This window comes from Zootoca vivipara, chromosome 9 (assembly GCF_965207765.1).
Source record: "Zootoca vivipara chromosome 9, rZooViv2.hap1.1, whole genome shotgun sequence".
In the NCBI taxonomy this organism is placed as follows: domain Eukaryota; kingdom Metazoa; phylum Chordata; class Lepidosauria; order Squamata; family Lacertidae; genus Zootoca; species Zootoca vivipara.
The window spans coordinates 66,308,935-66,330,896 of NC_142592.1; the positions used below are offsets into that span (position 1 = coordinate 66,308,935).

Here is a 21,962-nt window from a genome sequence, read left to right on the forward strand (position 1 = left end):
GATCTCTTCTAAAAGTCAGATAGTTCTTTATTTCCTTGACATCCAATGGGAGGGAGTTCCACAGACTTTCCACACCAAATGGCTAGTGTGTTAGTTGTTCAGAAATTTGCCAAGTTTTAATCTGATGGTAAACTTTTGTGCAAACTGTATTCATGGATTGCATAGGTTAGTTTTCTGGCATTATTTTGTTCACAAAGCCTTTTAAAAATGTGCTTCTTAAAATGCTGTCCCCCCCCCCTTCTCTCCAGATGCTGCTCACCGAGTACTTGGATATGAAAAATACGAGGGCATCTTCAGAGCCATCAGCTCAGCTTAGTTATGCCAGCTCAGGACGGGAATTTGCAGCATTCTTTGCAAAAAAGAAACCCCAGAGGCCTAAAACCTCCCTGTTCAAGTAAGTGCAGCACTGCTTCTCTTTTCCAAACTGTGCTTTGCATAGAAATTGTCCGGTCCATCTTCAGTACTGCTCTGTGCTTGATAGTTACCCAGCTTTATTTTTAAGAGGAAAGGTGGAGGCTTAATTTAGGGAGGAGTGCTGCAAACACTTAGGTCACGTGGAAGTCAATTATCTGATGCAAATGGACTCCCCCATTTTCACATTAAATGTGGGTCTCCCTGACCTGAGTTTTCTAAAGGAGGCGTGAGAGTTGGAATCCTGGCGGAAAAATGGTGATAAATGGTAGTGGAAGGGGAGTCTGATACTCTTCTCTTTTCCCCTGAGACACAGTATAAGACTGCTTTATCCAACTTCATGAATTGGGGAAAACAGAGAGGCTGGGCAAATTCATTGTCCCTCTGAGGGTATAGAGAAAATTTGTTGTTGTTTAGTCATTTAGTCGTGTCCGACTCTTTGTGACCCCATGGACCAGAGCACGCCAGGCTCTCCTGTCTTCCACTGCCTCCCGCAGTTTGGTCAAACTCGTATTGGTAGCTTCGAGAACACTGTCCAACCATCTCGTCCTCTGTCGTCCCCTTCTTCTTGTGCATGTTGCAGAGGAGGAAAAGGTTCTTGGTTCTTGCAACTCTCCGAATAAATCATTAGGGCTGTTTTGGCTCTACAGCTGAATTTCAGGCATTTTTATTTGTTTCAGAATTCTCCACAACTGACTGACTTACACTATTTCACAGACATGCGTGGGAACATGTGTTACAGAAAGTTATAGAATGACAAGGGCAAAGCTTGATCTGTGTTGGCAGTTGTGCTTCTTCTGTTCCATTCTGTTTTGATTAACTCAAGAATTCTGTCCTTGGTCCATTGTGTGCCTCTTTCTCTTGATGCTGCTTCAACTGGATGCTGTTAATCACTGCTGTGATTTTAGTCAACATTTTAAACATGAGTGATTCTCGGGTTCATCTTTTGTACTTCTGGCTTCCAGCCGTCGTACAGCAGTGCTGCTGCCCTGCATTTTTTTACTTTTCTTTTACCACTTTCTTGACTTTTCTTTTGGAGACCAATAGCCCAGAATAAGCCCCTTTGATAAATTAGTGGTAAACTGCATTTTATAAATTGATCACTGGGACTATGGCATCATGGTTTAGTTATCTCTCTTGGTCTCACTTTCCTCTATATGTGCATACGTGCCCATTCGACTGCTTCAATCTCAGAATTGGCACTTTTACAAGTATCACATAATGTTCATTCTGCAGTTGCAAGGAATCAAACCTTCAGTGTGGCAGTACCTTCTCTTTGGAACTCCCTGCCCATTAATATTAGGCAAATGCCTCTGCTGTAATGTTTTTGGAGCCTATTCACTTTTCCTCCCAGCAAGCCTATCCATGCCTATAATTTTATTACGTGTAATTATTGTAATTGTTTTAAAATGTGCTATATAGTCACACTGTTGCATAAGGGGAAAAAAAGGGTAAAGGACCCCTGGACAGTTAAGTCCAGTTAAAGGCGACTATGGGGTTGTGGCGCTCATCTTGCTTCAGGCCAAGGGAGCCGGCGTTTGTCCACAGACGACTTTTTGAGTCATGTGGCCAGCATGACTAAACCGTTTCTGGCGCAACGCAACACCGTGACGGAAATCAGAGCGCACAGAAATGCTGTTTATTTACCTTCCCGCCACGTATTTATCTACTTGGACTGGCATGTTTCAAACTGCTAGGTTGGCAGAAGCTGGGACAGCGCAATGGGAGCTCACCCTGTTGTGCGGATTTGAACTGCTGACCTTCCGACCGGCAAGCCCAAGAGGCTCAGTGGTTTAGACCAGGCATCCCCAAACTGCGGCCCTCCAGATGTTTTGACCTACAACTCCCATGATCCCTAGCTAAGAGGACCAGTGGTCAGGGATGATGGGAATTGTAGTCCAAAACATCTGGAGGGCCAAGTTTGGGGATGTTTGGTTTAGACCATAGTGCCACGACCTGTTGTGTAGGAATTGCAGGCAGCCTGCAACTTCACACTCAGCATCAAAGGACTAGAACCTGGGAGGGGGCACCTTGTTGAGATTTCCTCATAGATTCCCTGGAAGGTTTGGATTTCTTGCAGTTTCCCTGCTGATCCTGAACTGCTCCCATCCCCTGTTGCTTGGCATGTTAGCTTGTCAGCTTCATTGCTCCAGCCCCACACACTCATTTCTGCCTGATGAAAATGAAGTAAGGCATAATTGCTTAATAAGAAGCGCATGTCTCCTGCTGCTCATTCTCTTGTGATTGTTTTAACCACAATGACAGCCATGCTTGCTGGGATCTCTGGTTGCTTTATCTGTCAGCTGTCACTGTATCAGTAGAGATCTTGCCATTAAAATGGCATTTTTCATCCTGTTGAGAGGTGAGTTGTTTGATAATGCCTCGGTCGTGCTGTTTTCTTCTTCCTTCGGTGTTTGTCTCACCACACGGAGCAGCTGTCTCCCAACCCTCTTTCCCATCCACCTGCCAGAAGGATCTCTGCATTTTCAAGAGCCCTCCTTGAGTAATCAGGCTAAGTTATGGAGAGGGCCCTAGCTCAGTGGTAGAGCATTTGGATATTTACCCCTGTCCTCTTTAGGTAAGGCTGGGTCCCCTGCTTGAAGCCCTTGAGAGCTGCTTCCAGTCACAGCAGACTATACTGAGCTAGTTGGGCCAATGGTCTGTCTTGGTGTAAGGCAGCTTTCTATGTTCCTTTGAGTAATCATATAGACAGAATAGGGAGGCCTGCTGCTAGGCAGACTTGCATGGCCACATAAAGTGGCATTTCCCCAGGATATTTTACTTCCTTCTGTAATGTTTGTAGAAGGGACTGTCCTTCCTACCTTATAAGCAGATGACTATAGAGAGTCGTGTGCCTGGGGTAAAACTCTTAAAGGAACTATTCTCGCCAGTTTCCCATGGCCAGGAATATTCAAAGAGTTGTGTTTTGTAGTCTGACTTTACCTGACATGGTAAATGGGGAGGAAGGAGGAAGTGCCCATTTTGGATAGGGTGGGGGTGGAAATGATCAGTACAAAAGTGTTGCTTTGATTAAATGACCTATGTCCCTCGTTAGTGCTCATGACGCCAGGGGCCCATAATACTCTGAAGAATATTCAGAGGAGTGTGAGGTACATGCCACAAGCTAAGATTTGGTGCCTTCTAGTTAGGAACTTAGCAGCAGAATGAAATGTATGATATGATTAATAATGGGGAGGGATATGGGGATTCAGTCAGAGATCAACAGAACCAGCAACTTGTTTAGCTTTTGAAGATGGATTATACTGTCAATATATGACCACACATATTGGAACTGGCCTTGACTTTCACATTGATTCATAATGCCTGCTGACGTGCTGTGTTTGTCTCATTGCAGGTTTGAATCATCTTCCCATGCCATTAGTATGAGTGCCTATTTGCGGGAGCAGAGGAGGGAGTTGTACAGCAGGAGTGGTGAACTTCAAGGTAAGCCAAGCTAGGGGGGGAAACCTGGTTTCAAATGAACACTTGAGTAACACTTTCCCACTTACCTTGATAGCCGCTGTCTTTTTTGAAATAAATTGGAAACAAATCAAAACTTCAAACTAGTTTTAAGTCAGAATTCAAAATACTGAACTGCAGGATAAAACTCCATAGTAGCAATATCAGTTTTGAGTTTTGTCATGATATTTGAGTTTCACAATACAGCCAGGTTTTTATAACCACCCACTCACGAAGTATGTTTTGTAATGCTTTCAGGATGATAGATTTCGCTGAAATTTATTTGCAGTTGTATTATATTTTATATTTGGGAGGCCAGTATAACAGATGGGTCTGACACTTTGGGAAATAGTAATGCAGTAAGCCTGGGCATGCATGCTCCTTCCTCCCTCTTTCCCTCTCTCTTTTCCTGCTTTAAAGGATATATGGACCAAACAGCAAACAGTGACTTTCCTCAGACCAGGGAAAGAGATGAGGAGAGAATGAAAACATCAGAGCTATTGCAGGTTGCAGAAAATGTCAGTCTACTTAAATTGCTATCATCAGATCTCCTCCAAACACTCAGTTGCATGCAGAAGTCTCATTCTGTATTGACTTGCAAGCAGACTAGTCACACTTTTAGTTGTTCATTAAAACAAAAACTAAACAAAAAAGCACAGAAATATAGACCCAAGTTGGAACAAGTGTTCTAACTATCACTGCAGCTCAGTCAGTAGAGCATGAGATTCTTAATCTCAGAGTTGTAGGTTCAAATCCAACGTTGGGCAAAAGATTCCTGCATTGCAGGGGGTTAGACTAGATGACCCTTGTGGTCCCTTCTAATTCTACAATTCTTTGATTTTCTGATTTTGTTGTTCCTAAAATTTGTATTATTAATGCTAGGCTCTGGTCACACACACACACACACACACACACACACACACACAGAGAGAGAGAGAGAGAGAGAGAGAGAGAGAGAGAGAGAGACAGACAGACAGACAGACAGACAGACAGAGAGACGGAGACTAGAGATCCACTGCAACACTTAGTTGCGAGGACCTGCTTGATGTTTATGATAGAACCATCCATGTTCCTTGCCCTTTACAGCATTGTTGGAAGAAGGAAGGAAAATAGGCTCCTGGCCCAGGGATCTTTTCATTCAAATTTCTCTCCATTTCAAAACCAGAAGGTGGGTTGGAAGGGGAGAGGGAAAGGCTAACAAGGGATGAAGGTGAGCAAATGCAATTACCCAGTTATACACCGTGGTTGTGGTGTGTGTTTTAATGTGTATGCAAGGGGTGAGCTGCTATAAAATGCCAATCTAATAGTGAGAGGTGAGATCTTGGCATTTTCTTGATAAAAGAGAGAGCCTGTTTGCATTGTGTGTGTGTGTGTGTGTGTGTGTGTGTGTGTGTGTGTGTGTTTAAATTTTTTGTATTCAGACGAATTTACTATTACATCCCTAATAGCTTTCTTATACGGTACACTAATAGTATAGTTAATTCCACCAAGCGGCATGGTTGTCAAAGAGCTGCACAGCACACCCGTCACCTTCCTTGTAATTAATGAAGTGCCCTTTGCATAGCAGACACTATAGGATTTAATTACTGTCGCTACCAATGCCCCCTGCTGATTTTTACTCTGCCATAAAATGCGGAGCCAACGTGACTTGGAGGTGGATGCTCAGAGCTTTTAGAGGAACAGCCTCTCCTGCTCTCTTGCCTGCCAGGTTTCCTGTATTTAGAAACTGGCTAGGGGTGCAGCATTCACACCAGCACACTGTCACAGTTAGCTGAGAGGGAAGTGCCATTCCATCTTTAAAGTAACCCATTAGCTGCAAAGCAGTAAATCTGACACCACAATTCAACAGATCTGCAACTAATCCTGCCATGGTGTCATAGGGGGAAGGTGTGGAGGGAACAAATATTTTTAATTTTTAGCTGCTTTCACAGGAGCAAAGCCAAATTCTCTCTAGGATTGATTCAGGAGCTAGTTGTTTTGAGCGTTACAATCCAGCACCAAATAAAGGCCTAATTAATCTGATGAGTCAGGGACCCCAGAGTCGGTCACGACTGGACCTAATGGTCAGGGGTCCCTTTACCTTTTTAATCTGATGAGTCAGTAGGCGTTTGCACATGTAGCTCTATATTGGGTTATGGCCCTTTCATTCAGAAGCACCTTTCTTCCAGACTTCTACTTTGCAATGAAGGAGAATGACCTGTAAGTTGATCTGAGAATATTCAGAGTTTTCCTGTGTTCTGCTTCCTAGGAAGGAAGCTGTTAGCCTCTCTGTGATGTGCAGAGGTATGCCGTTCATATGTATGAGCATTCATTCTATATCCCAGTGTACTAACTGATGCTCATGGTGCTATATAATCATTCACATTTTATTCTTACTGTAACCCTGTGAGGTAGGCTAGGCTGAAAGGTAATGGCCATTCCACCCAGTGAGCATTGTGAAAGAAGCTGTTTGTGGCCCCCTAACCTGCCTCTTCTCACCCCTCCCCTCGATCTTGGTCTGGTATGTATGCACATCAAGAAAAGTATTTGGAGCTTGCCTGACAAGATATGTTACAGCATTTAATGCAGATGTCTTGCAATATTTGGAAGTGAATGGAAGGTAACTTAGAACTGTGCAAAGGAAAAACAGCCCAAAATGCAAACTTTAATTCAGATTATCTGGAGCATTCAAGAAGTGAAGAGGAGCTGGTATAATGCTTGCTTATATCCATGCCAGTGAGTTGCATTCAGCAGCAGCTTAGTCAAGAGTCATGGGTAAGAACATTGGAAGAGACTTTCTGTGTCCGACCAAATGGCTATTCTAGCATTCATTCTCACAGTGGAGAAGAGAATACCCCAGTGAGAAGCTCACAAGGATACAAGCATAGTAGCTAGGGGCAGCCCTGCTATTAGACAGAGTGAAGCTGCTGCCTTCATCACTAGATGCAGGGAGTGTAGCAAGCTTGTAGGGAAGACAGAGCTGTGTGTGCCGCAATGCCTGCTCTACGCCAGCTAAGCTAGCCTTCTGCTCTCAGGAATAGTGGAGGCTATTGTCCCATCACTAGAGAGGAAGACTCAGCTGCCGCTTCATTTGTGTTCTGTATATGCAGTGAGGGAGGGTCTTGCTCTTCACTTCAGGCGGCAAAACTTCTTGTGCAGGCTCTGGCATCAGCAGTCTCTGATCGTGATCCCCAGCCACTGCTTTTCAGAGGCATATTGTCTCTGATCCTGCGGGTTATATATAGCCACTATGACTAGCAGCCATTGAAGGCCTTGCCCTCCATGAATTTGTCTCGTCCCTTTTAAAGCCATTCAGGTTGGCAGCCACCACCATAATCTTATGGGAGTGAATGCCATAGTTTAACAATGTGCTGTGTGAAGAAGTGCTTTCTTTTGTCTCTCTGGAGTCTTCCAACGTTTTCAGCTTCAGTGGACGGCCACAGGCTCCACTACTATGAAAGCAAGATTAAAAAATTCCCTATCCCCTTTCTCAACACCATTCCTAGTTTTACACACCTGTATGATGTCCCCCCTTACCCTGTTTCTAAATGAGAAATTCACAAATCTTGCAGCCTTTCCGCATAGGAAGTTGCTCCAGCCCCTTGATCATTTTGGCTACTGTTTCCCAAACCTTTTCCAGCATGACAATGTCCCTTTTGAGGTTGGAAGTTTTGTTTTCAATCCCTTTCCTAATGATCCCTAACATGGAATTTGCCTTCTTCACAGCTGCTGCACACTGGGTTGCCATTTTCATCAAGTTAATCACAGCAATCCCAAGATCCTTTTCTTGGTCACTCACTGCCAGTTCAGAACCCAGAATATTAGGATTTTTTTCTTTTGCTTCATTGCAAAATTTGGTTAGCCAAGATTTAGATCAGAGCTTTCCAAACGGTGTGTCACGACACATTAGTGTGTCAACTGCTGTGTGTAGGTGTGTCTCATGTACTTTCCGGGGCTGGAAAGGGGTTAGTTTAACCTCCAGTTTTCAAGTAAAACTGAATTATCGTGTTGCGAAATGATGCATGTTTAAAAAGTGTGCCACCAGCATGAAAAGTTTGGAAAGCTCTGGTTTAGATAATAAGGATCTTAACTATTAGTGGAGGCTGTGTTTATAACTTTTCCTTTGCTAGATAAAAATGTTGAATAATAATATATTTTTTAGGGCATCCTTCCTCTATGTTGGGTTTCAAGTGAGATCTGGTTACTAGGATGTGTCTTGGAAGCAAGTTGCATGTTTTTGTCAAAGCCAGTGTGAATCTGAGATTTTCGTTAGATACAGCAGGTGATATTTCTGTTCTAAGTCACCATAGGGAACCCAAATCATTTCCCATGCTGATGCAGTGCTCTCAGATCAGTTTGCCAACTAAGTCCATGAAGAAAGTTCATGCGGTGAGAAAATTTGAAGAGCCTCAGGGGGGCACAGAGAGGCAGGGAAAGCAACCGGCAGGTTTCCACCAATATTGAGTCTTCCCAAGTTCTGGAAGATAATTGCAAGGTTCTCTTGACAACTTACTTCATGAACCAAGAACAGAACAGCTGAGTCTATCTAGTTGCAAAACAGTCTGCCCTTTTCTCTACCACCTTCTTGTGCTAGCTTTTTCTATGTTCATGGAATTTTTGAAGCGCCTTCAGAAATTTAGTTCCCTGTGCCTGCAGTCAGATATGGTAAAGTTCAGAGCAGACACTGATTTTGCTGAGCATGTAGTTCACGCCTTCTATATAGGGAATGGCATTCCCAGGAAGAAACCACCTCTTCTGCAAGGCACAATCTTTTGTGGCTCATGCAATTTGTGTTAACCAAGAACAGCAGCAACAAAAAAGGCAGCCTGGGACAACCACCTGTGTTCTCTGGTGACACAAACTGCTTTTGACGTTTGGAGTAATGAAAATTCAGTTCAGCACTCTTAGAGTTGCATATGATAATACGCTGTCACTCAGAAGAGATAGGGAGGGAGAAGGAAGGACTGACGTGTTCTTGTCTCATTTTTAAAAAGGCATTGTGGCAGGTGGATGCCCTAAGTTTTGAAAAGGAACCTCAAAATGGCAGAACGATTTGAAATGAAGAGCTCCTTTTGCCTTGAGGAATGCAGCAAGGGGACTTTCTGTTCTCTCGGGTGTCTTGGTTGCTCCCCACCCCGTCAAAATCGGAGCTTTATTTGAGGTTGGGGCAGAGAGATTGCTCTTCTTCGCTTTGGCTGTGTTAATGCAATAATCTCATTCAGACCTTAGAAGCCCACTTATTATTTCCTCTGCGTGCGGTTTTTCTAGTGTAGCAGATTAGCAGCAACCATCTCTTCAAAGGCTATCCAATCAAGAAGGGGTTATTAAAACCAGGGCGCTTTATGACTGAGAATTAATTAGAGCAGCATTTTCATGCAAAACATCCAATTTTTTGATTAGCAATGGAGCAGGGTCACAATTAACACTCTAGGAAGCTTAAATTTCCGGTATTTTGATTTTCAGGAAATGAGATTATCAAACAGAGGTCAGATAACTTGACAGCAAAGGAAAAGGAGGCGGGAAGGAGAAAAAGAGAAACAGAATCTATATGTAAGAAATTCAATTGTTTATCCTAGTGCTGTGGAGATTGCTATTAAGTCTGTAAGAATTCTGTCTTGGTGATAGAAGAGCTCTTTCTTTCAGATGGGTTTTTTTTAGACAGGAAGTGCAAACCCCCTCTGGTGGGAGGATCCTAACACAGCTTCTGTCTTGTTTTTGCTGATAAGCCTGGGCTTTCCATCCATCTCCAGCCTAGAGTCCTCTTTCCTATTCCCCCCCAAAAAAAACCATTTGTTCCATCTCATATCCTAGATGGCCACAAGGCTAACAAACACCTCTAGCCGAGGAAGCCCAACATTGTCATGAATTCATCCTTGGCAAGAGGTGGCTGCCTGCCTTTCAAGTCTCATTGAACTAAGATATGGGAAGCAGCACGCTCTTGGCCAGAGAACACAAATGCAGCAGCCATACTGAGTCCTAGCATGGGGACTTCCCTTAGGATGGTTGTGACTGGGCTCTAGTCTAAGGCCAGAGAGACAGCTGAGTCTAGGAGTTAAGGGAGCACATAACTTCTAGACACCACCCTCTCCTCCTCCAATAGTGCTGAATGCAGCCTCCTGTAGAAATTTTTGGAGATGTGCCTCGGAGGAGGAAAATGGCTGAACGTAACGACCTGGTGGGCAGCCCCTGTGGCAGCAGCCGCAGCCCTCATTGTGGCATCAGTGATACAATCCAGAGATGGGCCTTCTATATGTACCAAGTAGGCATCTCAATGTGAGATTCTTTTTTTGATAGGGGACTATTCTCAACCCCGCAGTGATACCTGTGATACCTTTGTAATGCCAATGGAACTAGACTGCTGATGCTTAATATCAAAGAGCTTGCAGAGCGACTTTTAAGCTGATTGCTAGGAGAAAAGTGACTGGAACTGGGCAAGGGATCTGGTTTGGGGGGACTGATCACTAGGGGATAAGGGTGAAAACATTTTTGTCTGAATCGTTCTGCCTGGACACCGAGGTCCAGTGCCAAGGGCCTTCTGGCAGTTCCCTCACTACAAGAAGCCAAGTTCCAGGGAAACCAGGCAGAGGGCCTTCTTGGTAGTGGCACCCGCTCTGTGGAACACCCTCCCACCAGATGTCAAAGAAAAAAACAACTACCAGACTTTTAGATGACATCGGAAGGCAGCCCTGTTTAGGGAAGCTTTTAATGTTTAATAGATGGTTGCATTTTAATGTTCTGTTGGAAGCCGCCGAGAGTGGCTGGGGAAACTCAGCCAGATGGCCGGGGTTTAAATAATAATTATTATTATTATTATTATTATTATTATTATTATTATTATTATTATTGGGAAGGATGAGCAATGAACTTGAGTCAGAGAGTCCAAAGAGCTGGCGCTGGTACCACACATCCCATCTGAGGATGTTCTCCTTTACTAAGAACATAATGTTGGTACTTGTTGTGCATATTCATTTTTCTCAGAGCATGGAGGGTGCATTGATCCTTCTAGAGTTGTTTGTTTCATATGAAATTATTTTTGTCTGTGATTTCTTTGAAGCTGAAGAGAAGCCCCAGTTCCTTTTCTTGAGTTAGTCAGCTGTAGCCAGAGTCCTGGGAATGATCTTCTTTCCTGCCTTCCTGTATTCTCTTTCTTGCTGGGGCTGCAGGTTGAACAATTGTTGCAAGCTTTGCCTCCTCATGGTTCACATTTTAGAATAGCTGTCTTATCTGCAGCTCCACAAATTAGCTGGGGTATATCCTGCTAGAATTCATCTAGGTTTCCTGTTTTGCATACCCTCCCCCAAAATATCCAAAGATAGCTACTGTGTGGAATAAATCCATCCAAAGATGTCCACTGTGTAGAATGAATATCCATAATACCTTATTCTTTTTCTCATTTAGATTATATTGGGAGGGTACCTGCTTTCAAAATGGCTACAGAGGATTCACCCTTGCTTGATAAGCAAAGCTTCTTCTGCATTTTTAGCATTTGAATTACAACAACATTGCCTTATTAGACAACAGCTGCTGCTCTGCATTTTCCAACAGACAGACACCTTTATTGAGATTCCTCCTTCTGAACACTCAAAATATTGATAGCCTTTTGGGAAGAAAGAGCCTTTCTATTGACACACAGCTTTCTCTCCGTGTGTAAGCATTTATGACTTCAGCCATTTCCTGATCTGTAGTTCTTATCTGGAGCTGTTGCTTATTAAAAATAAACAAACCCCAATTCTTTCCAAGGCCTAAGTGTCTGTGATAAGGAGCAGGACAACTTAATCTCTGCTGTGTAACACACAGAGCTGGCTTAATTGCTGTCGAAAGGTGCAAAGCAGTTGAAAGCTTGACCTTGGGAGCTTTTCTGAAATACTGTTAGTGTCTCAACTTCGGAATTTGGGAGCACAATACTGACTGGAACAGATACCCAGTATGGGCTGCCAGAAAGTGCTGCTAATAGAGATCACCTCATGTTGCCAGAAAAGTGATACTCCAACAGGGAGGAATAACTTGTTGTTTATGAAACAAAATAATCCCCCCCCTTCCAGTAGCACCTTGGAGACCAACTAAGTTTGTCATTGGTATGAGCTTTCGTGTGCATGCACGCTTCTTCTCCTTCTCCTTCTCTTTCTTCTCCTTCTTCTTGTTTATAGTATAAGACAAGACTATCGAAATACCAAATTGGAATTTAGCCATACATATGCATTATAGAGGGACGCAGGAGGCGCTGTGGTCTAAACCACTGGGCCTTGGGCTTGCTGATCAGAAGGTTGGTGGTTCGAATCCCCACGACGGGGTGAGGTCCCGTTGCTCGGTCCCAGCTCCTGCCAACCTAGCAGTTCAAAAGCACGTCAAAGTGCAAATAGATAAAATTTATAATCTACGTTTAGACAGTGATAAAGGTGGTGAGGTGAAGAAAGGTGGGCGTATGGGGGCTAACATGTTGATGAATGACAGCCAAAGCAATTCTGCATACAGATACTTCATTATCATTGAGAATCAAGACATCGGGGTCAAAGTTTCATAGGAAAGAGATTTGGAGGAGGAGACAGAAGTGGGACCTCTGAGAAGTTCTGGGATATAGTTTCAAGCCTAGGGGAATAATCCATACAATTTCCATCCCCCCCCCAGAGTTACAGACAGCAGGTTAAAAAAAGTTCAGTGCTAACATTTGCTGAATATGGAGGTGCTGTTGTGAGACTCGGAACTTTATGTCTCCATCCTACCTATGTTTAAATTGGGAGGCTCATTTATGAAACTCTGGATTTGGAAGTGTGCTATTTTGGGGTATTAAGGATGGGCTTTTTGGTTAGGAAATGGCCTCAAATACCCTTATTAAAGTGCTCCTGTCAAACTTATGCATTGCTATCATGCTGTGGCTAAAAGGTGCTCATATTGAAACTGATTTGAAATACTCACCATTCATTTGATGTTTTTGCCTGTTTAATGCTCTCACAAAGCATTTTGAGGTGTGTGCAGCAACTCCCCCGGAGTTGAATGTTAGACCTTCCGTTTCACTCAAGTGTAGAAAAATGAAGATATTACCCTCACTGCAGCATTCCGTTCTTATCTCTGTCATGCCTCATGTTGTGATTTGAAACACGTCCTTGGCCTTCTGGCCTCATGGGATTTAATTTTTCTTAATTAACCTCAAGGACTTGCCATGCACCACCTCTGGAGTTTATCCATGTTCCTGTCCTTTGGCATTTGTGTGAATTGATTTTCCGTTATCCTGACTAAGGCTGCAGTTCAAAGCTCACTTACCTGGAAGTAAGCCCCAGTGGATTCAATAGGACTTACTCCTGAGTAGACATGGTTAGGATTGCACAGTTAGAAAAACCACAGTCAGGAAACCAGGAAACGAACAGATTTATAAAGACAGAGGCTAGGATACTTCATGCACAAGGTGGCACCTTGTTGGTTGGAATGAAAAAGCAGCATTTATGCTGATGATGTTATATTGTTCCGTGAACCGCCCTGAGACCTCCAGGTTTAGGGCGGTATATAAAAATTCAATTAATAATATTATAATAATAATGTAGAAACACACACATATAATCTCCATAACCTTCATAGTCTGTTCTTCCAGTTGGTCTTGGGAGCTGGAAAGCTTGCCAAGGTAACTAGGCCGTTTGAACTCAACACCTTTTGATTTGCTTCCTGAGTCAAATCCAGCAAGCGCTCTGAGTAGCAGCAACTGGCAAGCCCTTCCTTTGGTCACAAGTGGCCAGTCATAGGATACAGATATAAGTGCTAATGCTGTTGAGCTTCTCCTAGAGTCTCTAACAGACTATGTGGTGACTGCTGCTCAGACTCTTGAGTTTGTATTCATGCTGGCTGATTTATGACTCTCCAGCTCTTTGCCTCCAGCCCTTCCTTCTCATTAATACATATATTACCAATGCATCACTTCTCCCTCCTGCTTTGCTTTCTCCTTTTCAGTCTTGTCCCTCAAGGTGCTTGGGTTGTGGGTCTTCAGTTAGTAGGAATTGTCTCACATGCCTGCGTATGTTTGAATGCAGGATCTCTTGGTTTGGCTGAAAACTTTTCTCTGCAGTGAAAGTAGCTGGAAAATGAGTGTGTCAGTCCAAGGCCCATTCAGATCTTACCCACAACACAATCCCACAGTCTTTGTAAAAAGACTCCTAGCTCTTCTGGAATCTCAAGGGGGATAAAAACTTTGCTTTTGCTTTCTTGTTTCAAAAAATGCTCCAGAAACTGTATCTACTCCATCTTCTTACAGATTCCCCACAATTTTCCTCCAGGAACCATAGAACCATAGAATTGTAGAGCTGGAAGGGACCATCTAGTCCAGGCATCCCCAAACTGCGGCCCTCCAGATGTTTTGGCCTACAATTCCCATGATCCCTAGCTAACAGGACCAGTGGTCAGGGAAGATGGGAATTGTAGTCCAAAACATCTGGAGGGCCGAAGTTTGGGGATGCCTGATCTAGTCCAACCCCTCTCAATGCAAGAATATTCAGCTGTCCCATATGGGGATTGAACTTACAACCTTGGTGTTATCAGCACCAGCTCTAACCAGCTGAGCTGCCCCTAATAGAGTCAACTGGGGTAATCTCTCTGCCTCATTTCCTATCCAAGCCAGTCATTTTTGCTGTTTGAAAAAATTGTCACATGATGGCACAATGTGTTTCTGTAAAACTCCTTCCACTAACCCTGCTTATGACTATTTATTCTGAGTGACTTGCAAGGGTTGTTACTAGTGCTAGGTATGCTTTCCCTTGTGTAAGGGGAGCAGCTTAAGCACTCGTTAATGTTTCTGAATTCTGGGCTAATTGCATGACAATATTATAATAAAGACTTGATGGTCTGAAGCTTGGAATTTCTAAAATGATAACAAAACTATTGTAAGTGATTAGGAGCTTGGATTGCTTCCCGTGTTCCTCTCTGGGAGTTTTAATTGCCACGATCAAGCAGTTGTATTTGACTTAATTGTCATCCTCGGCTACTGGAGAGTCTCCCTAGTGTAAAAGCTGCATGCTCGTTGCAACAAATACATGTCAGCAACTGTAACAAAATGACACTTTCTCTGTGTTTAATGAATATGGAAGTATTTTTGAAGGGCCTCTTTCCTAGATTTAAAGATGCATTTCTCATTTGGTGGTAGACTAGTAAACAGTACAGTAAAACTCAGGAGGCATTTTGCATCTGAAAGTGTGCCCACTAGTGAAGAGGCTCAGTGGGTTCATTTGCATGCAGTTACCTAGAATTCTTGTGAAAATGAGCTTTTTAATTTGGTCACCATCCTCTTTCCCATTGAGGCAAACAGGACCTGGGAGGTTATAATCTGTTTGGTAATATTTGTTTTAAATATACACTCAGAAGACCAGTAAATAAATTTCAGTTTATAGAGTTGGAATGGACCCCAAGAGTCATCTAGTTCAATTCTGAGGGAATCTGTTCCACTATTGGACAGCTCTTACTATCAGAAAGTTCTTCCTGATGTTTAGTTTGAATCTCCTTTCTTGTCATCTGAATTCATTGGTTTGTATCCTAGCCTCTGGAGCAGGAGAAAGCAAGCTTGCTCCATCTTCCATGTGATAGGCCTTTAGATATTTGAAGATGGCTATCATATCTCCTCTCAGTCTCCTCTTTCCCAGGCTAAACATACCCAACTCCTTCAACTGTTCCTCATAAGGCTTAGTTTCCATAAAAGCGTAAAAGTATCAGGGAGAAATCAAAACCACATTATACACAAATGAATCTTGGAGAAGGGACAATATGAAAATTTATTTCATACAATTTATATACTGCATTATTCTAGAAAAAACCCTCAATGTGGTAAAGTAGCTGTTACATACAAAGATTGCTATATGCAAGATTAATTTAACTGCCAATGAATTTGGCATAACATAGCTCCCAGTCCTGAGAACTAAGCGATTATGCTATTAAATCCATGTTACTAGAAATCAGAGTTTGGGATCACTGGAACTAAAAGGCCATCTAGCTTAACAATCCACCTGCTAAACCTTCTTCCTCCACCTTCCAAATCAACCGTATGCTACTGAGGCAGCAGTGCAGTGCAAACAGAAAGCAGATGCACCAAAGACTCCTATGCAGCAAGCAGAAAATGATTTTGCCATGATGAGCATTATTCAGAATTTTGTACACTGTATGTATACTCCTCTTCCTGGTTTCTTAATTTTAAAAGTAAGTTTCAAGTACAGCTGAGGTAGAGAACAGTAAGTTTGAGGAATTGTAAACAGGCAGTGTTTGTTAAAATCTGATAAGCTATATGGGGGATCTGAGCGGGACTTCCAGCTGCTTGAGTGCTGTTGGGCTTCAGTGCTTTGCATAGTTTCTTACCTTCCTCTGTTGCTAGTGGCAGCAGAGTGGATTGTGGAAAATGAGAAAATCTGACTTCATCATTAATTTGACAGAAAAAAGAGGCACATAACATGTAGCCTGATCCTTGGATTTCAGTCCAGCTGTCAAAATGTTATCCTCATGAAACTGTACACACTCTGCAAACACCACCACCTCCACACTTTATGCCAGAGTTACCCAAATCCAGCTCCAAGATAGAACCAAATTCCGATACCTGAATATGCACATTTTTTCTTGGACGCCATTCAGTTATGCTCCCACCAGCTGAATGCTGTGCAGAGTGCTTCCTGAACTCCTGGCAACACATTACCAAACTTCCATGAGATTGAATTACAGCCAGGGAGAGTGTTCCAGGACTTTCCCCCTATTCCTCATAATAAGGTGTTGGATGCAAATGTTAGTGGCTAAGCAAATTAAGATACTTTTAAATAAAAGTGTGTGGAGTTGAAAGTATGGGTTTGATTGTCTTCATTGGGAGTTAATCACAGACATTAAGAAAGGCAATGTGGTGGAGAGGAGTGTTGGCAATATTAAACTAACTTATTTTGAGGCCTGGAGATCCTGTTTAAAACATCATCCTATATAATAAAGTCCCTGTGTCTCTGCGTCCAGTCCCTGTGTCCACGCTACTGCACATGTGCCCCACGGACACAGGGATTGGACACAGAGACTGCACACACACACACACACACACACACACACACACACACACATGCTCTCCCCACCCCCCCACCCCCCTGCCTACGTTTACCTGCCACCGCCAACCGCCGCTCCCGACCGGACAAGTGCCTCACTGCGCGAGGAGGAGGCTGCTTCCTTTTCCTTCCCCCCCACGCTCCCCCCGCGACCAGCAGCAAGCGGAGCGCCCCAACGAAGCAGCAGCCGTGGGTGCCGCCGCTGCCCCAGAAAGAGGCCGAATCGCGGCCTTCTCCTGGGCGCCCGTTGGCCAGCTGGGCTCAGCGGAGCGCCCTGATGAAGCGGCGGCTGTGGGAGGGGCCAGCCGCCCCCCCGCACCACCATTGCAGAAAGAGGCCGAATTGCGGCCTTCTCCTGGGCGCCCGCTGGCCAGCTGGGCTCAGTGGAGCGCCCCAACGAAGCGGCGGCCGTGGGAGGCGCCAGCCGCCCCGCCCCCATGCGCCACCGCCGCAGAAAGAGGCCGAATGTTCTAGCGCCCGTTTATTTAACGGGCTGAATGACACTAGTAAATAATAAATTAGCTGTGGAGTTCTGCAAATGAATTATGTTAGAGGCTCAACATTTTAAGCTCTTCAGAGTCCAGCCAAATAAAGGTGTAATAGAGAGTTAATGGTTGTCTACTCTTGTCATTAAATAGCTAACAGCTATCTACTTTATAGTGGCAAGAAAGAATAGCCTCCAGGTGGGGAGGCAGGGAACGTTTCAGAAGGCTGGAAGTCACAGGACGCCTTCCTTTTTGAGTGTCAAATGTACCACAGATGACTAGCAGAGGTCTTCATATAGCTGCCAACATCAGTAAACACAGCTAAAATCCACAAGCATTCAGTGTCTCGTGCATTATGGACCTTGCTGGTTTTTCTTTGAGGAATTCTGTTTCTGGGTGAATGAGTTCTTTGCTTTCCTCTTGTTCTAGTGCAGAGCTTTCCAAGCTGCATGTTGTGACACGTTAGTGTGTCGGCTTCACTGTGTAGGTGTGTTGTGTGGCGTGCCTCCCAGGGCAGTAAAGGGGTTAGTTTAATCTCCGGTTTGCTAGTAAAACCGAATCACTGTGTCGCGAAATGATGCATGTCTAAAAAGTGTGTCACAAACATGAAAATTTTGGAAAGCTCTTTATTAGTGCCTTAGAGGGGAGGAGCAGAGAAAGGGAAGAGAGCTGAGGTGGATAGCTGAGGTTTCAGCACCAAGGACAGCTCCCTATGGAGCTCTCATTGGAGTTACAGTATGTTGGTAGCAATTAAACAGGTGAGCCTGCACCAAAATGTTGCAGTGGGGTGTGTGTGTGTGCTCCTTTTAAAGAATCTAGTCAGACAGCTATGCCAGGATAGTTCATTCCATTCCTCACCATAAAGATCAGGCTGCTGGCCTGATTAATTATATGCTGGCTTTGCTTATTTGCTTTCCTGCCCACCCCTTATCTGCCTTGCCTTGCCAAGCCAGGCGCCGGCTCCGCTTGCTTCCAATCTGCTGGCTGCCTTTCAAGCAGCTCCTTGTCTGTGTCTTCACTCTGCCAGCCCTGAAACTGAATCATCTGCTTCCCCCAGTTTCATGAATGTACATTTTTTGCATGAAATCTTAGAACAAGCAGGGATTCCTTAAGAGTCTCCCCCCCCCGCCCCCGCTCCCCTCTGGGTTTGTGTGTGTGGTTTTAAGCAGAAAAATACTACTCAGGAATGTGCAGACGTGTTGGAGAACATGCACTCGTTAGTAACTATCCAGGAGTTCTGTACAATAGTGATAATATTGTTACTGTACAATAGCGATTTTATTTATTTATTTATTTCACTGTCAGTTTGACACTGGCATACATTTGAGCTGGGGATCCTGAGGGCAGACTGAGAGAATCCAGTGGATCTGGAGTGGTGCAAACACTGGCTCTTGTGCTCTCAGACGTAAAGTGTTTGCTGCTGCCCTGCTTCCTGTTGTGCTCCAACAGCTACAGCTGAAAGTCCAAGCACAGCCTAACACAGTCAGATGCTGAAATCTTGGGCGTTAATCACCTGCCAGGGTGCCTAAGGTTGCTCAGTGTTCCTCTGATAGCAACTTGTCTGCTTGCTTTCTAGTGTTACCAAGGGAACCAGCCAGAATCATCCCCGGTCAAATTTGTGCAGCTTTGTACACCGCAAAAGAACAAGATCCTGTGCTAAGCTGAGGGAGTGGAAGGATTGGGGAGTGAGCAGTGTGTGGAGAGCATGTGAAAGGTTTATGCTGTGGCCCCAATATTTAGGCAGGCACTGGAGCTGGCCCTGCTGTTAATGAACATTCAGAACAAAATGTAGGCAGGCCCACCTTATTAATTAGCCTTGGTGGCAGTCTTGGTTCAGAGGAAAACGTTTCCATTTTGTTTCCATTTTACTAAATGTTGACAGAGCCCGGAAGTAGAGAGGGCAGCATCCTTGTTTTTCCACAGCCATATCCCTTAGGCTTAGTAATTGAGTCTTGGTGCAGAAAGGGACACAAACAGGGAAAGGGTAAAAGGGGAGTATTCACAACTTTATTTGTGTTTCACAATTCAATCCATGCTCAAAGTGGCTTACAACACGGAAAAATTACATGGCTACAATATAACAAAAGTAGTAATGAACAATGAATAAAATGTTAAAAAACACACAACCAAACCAAATAATTTTCACATAAATCACAGGAAGATCTAAAACAAATACAGTGGTACCTCCGGTTGCGGACAGGATCCGTTGTCCGGTCGGATCCCAAGGTTTCTGCAACCTGAGGACTGCTTCTGCATTTGTCCACGTGACAAAACCCGGTAAAATACTTCTTGGTTTGCCGCTTTCGCATCCCAAAGTTTATGTAACCAGAGGGTTATGTAACCAGAGGTACTACTGTATACAAAACAACAACAACCCCCCATCAAAAAATCCCAAACAGCATCCAAGCCCAAGAAAATATGCACAATATCTAGTAAATAGATTGAACTGGAGGTTAGGCGAAGGCATACCAGATGGGGAATGAGACAGAATTTGGCTTATGAGTAGGGCTGTGGGCATGGATTTACTGGTCCATATAATTTGACAGTGAAACAAAACCTTTTGCATGATTATTTCCTCCTCCTGCGTTTGCCTCCTCCCTCCTTCACCGCATCTCTTCCATAACCTTAAAATGTACATTTAAAAAAGCACAAGTAATATTAAATGTAAGGTAAAAGCAGGAGTGGAGCACTCTGGGAGCAAAGCAATCTCATCTTAATGTACCTGTTGATGAGCTCTAAATTGGCTTTGACCATCCAGGCAAGGCTTGTTGTTGTAAACATAGTAGAAAGCTCACTGGAAACCTTAGCTCAGTATTCTGTGGCAATGTAAAAAGGCAAATTCAATGTTGGGAGGAAAATATAAGAGGAAAATATTCTAATACCATTATAAATTCAGTATACCCATTATTAGAAATATTGTGTGTGGTTTTGGATGCCCCATCTCAAGTTCCAGAATTAATTGCCACAGCATGTGATGATAGCTATTACTTCAGATTACCCTTTTATAAAAAGTTTTGTCATTCATGGACAGGTTAGTTCTATTAGTGGCTGCCATAAGGCTGACTTAAATGGATCCTCCATCTTTTGGAAGGGGAGGAAAGTCAGGTTGTGCTTTGAGAGCTTCTCAGGAGCACCTGGCTAGCCCCTATTGGAGACAATGTAATTCCGGACCAGGTGGACCTTTTGGTCTTGACCCAGTATGACATGTCCCACCATCTAAAACTGCAGCATTTTACATACCTTCTGAACAAGCTAATGGAGGCTTTATATAACAGAAGCTGCTGGCTGTTGAAGCTGTCCTTGAGAAGGAGTGATAAGTGCTTGTTCCAGTACTGAGAGTACATTTGAGTGTCAAGGCTCTCTTATTGATTTCTGCCTTAACTTAAAAATCAAGATACAGTTCTGCTTGTTCTGCTGGCAGTGGAGGAAAATGACTCTTGACAAAGGGTATCTGCATAGACTTCACTTTTGGGAGGGGGCTAATGGGGCTAAGTCCTACACTTTGGGCTTTGAACTTGCTCCTTCATGTGTCTGTCTATGGGTGGTATGTGTGGAAATCATAAGGAGGTTCCAAGGTTTTAAGGTCAAGCTGTTATCTTCGGCTTAACTCTTGTCATCTACAGTTAGAGGAAAGAAGTAGCAGGTGCATGAACAAGAAATCCAAGGCTATTGGGTGAAGAAATTTAAAGAAATGAAGCCTTGGATTGTAGCTTTGTGAGTTGTCTTGGGGTTTAATGCTGTAGGCGTATCTATTGCATCTGGTTATGAAGCAGTTGTTCCTCAACACAGCCAGTAGTCCTCTGAATATATCAAGCGTAATGAAATATCAATGCAAGACTTTGCTCCATGTCCCTCCACAATCAGAAGTCAGAAAGAGATGGGAAGAGGTCTTTTCAGCAGTGGCCTCCAAGCTATGGAACTCCGGTCACCTGAAAGCTTCATACGACCACTACAAATTCTTAGCTGAGCTGTAAGGACAGTTGTATTTCAACAAGCTTTTGACCCTGCTTGATTTACCCTTAGAATCATAGAATCATAGAATCATAGAATCATAGAGTTGGAAGAGACCACAAGGGCCATCCAGTCCAACCCCCTGCCAAGCAGGAAACACCATCAAAGCATTCCTGACAGATGGCTGTCAAGCCTCTGCTTAAAGACCTCCAAAGAAGGAGACTCCACCACACTCCTTGGCAGCAAATTCCACTGCCGAACAGCTCTTACTGTCAGGAAGTTCTTCCTAATGTTTAGGTGGAATTTTCTTTCTTGTAGTTTGAATCCGTTGCTCCGTGTCCGCTTCTCTGGAGCAGCAGAAAACAACCTTTCTCCCTCCTTTATATGACATCCTTTTATATATTTGAACATGGTTATCATATCACCCCTTAACCTTCTCTTCTCCAGGCTAAACATACCCAGCTCCCTAAGCCGTTCCTCATAAGGCATCGTTTCCAGGCCTTTGACCATTTTGGTTGCCCTCTTCTGGACACGTTCCAGCTTATCAGTATCCTTCTTGAACTGTGGTGCCCAGAACTGGACACAATACTCCAGGTGAGGTCTGACCAGAGCAGAATACAGTGGTACTATTACTTCCCTT

At 43.8% G+C, this 21,962-nt stretch overlaps 1 protein-coding gene across 1 annotated transcript in view; it reads left to right on the plus strand.

Annotated features, from left to right (window-relative positions):
• Nucleotides 1–21,962, plus strand: part of EXOC4 (exocyst complex component 4) — a 374,045-nt gene that overhangs the window by 117,360 nt on the left and 234,723 nt on the right. Inside the window, exons 8-9 of the mRNA XM_035126670.3 lie at nucleotides 249–394; nucleotides 3,767–3,855. Coding sequence (XP_034982561.1) covers nucleotides 249–394; nucleotides 3,767–3,855 — 235 coding nt within the window. The remainder of the gene's footprint in view (nucleotides 1–248; nucleotides 395–3,766; nucleotides 3,856–21,962) is intronic.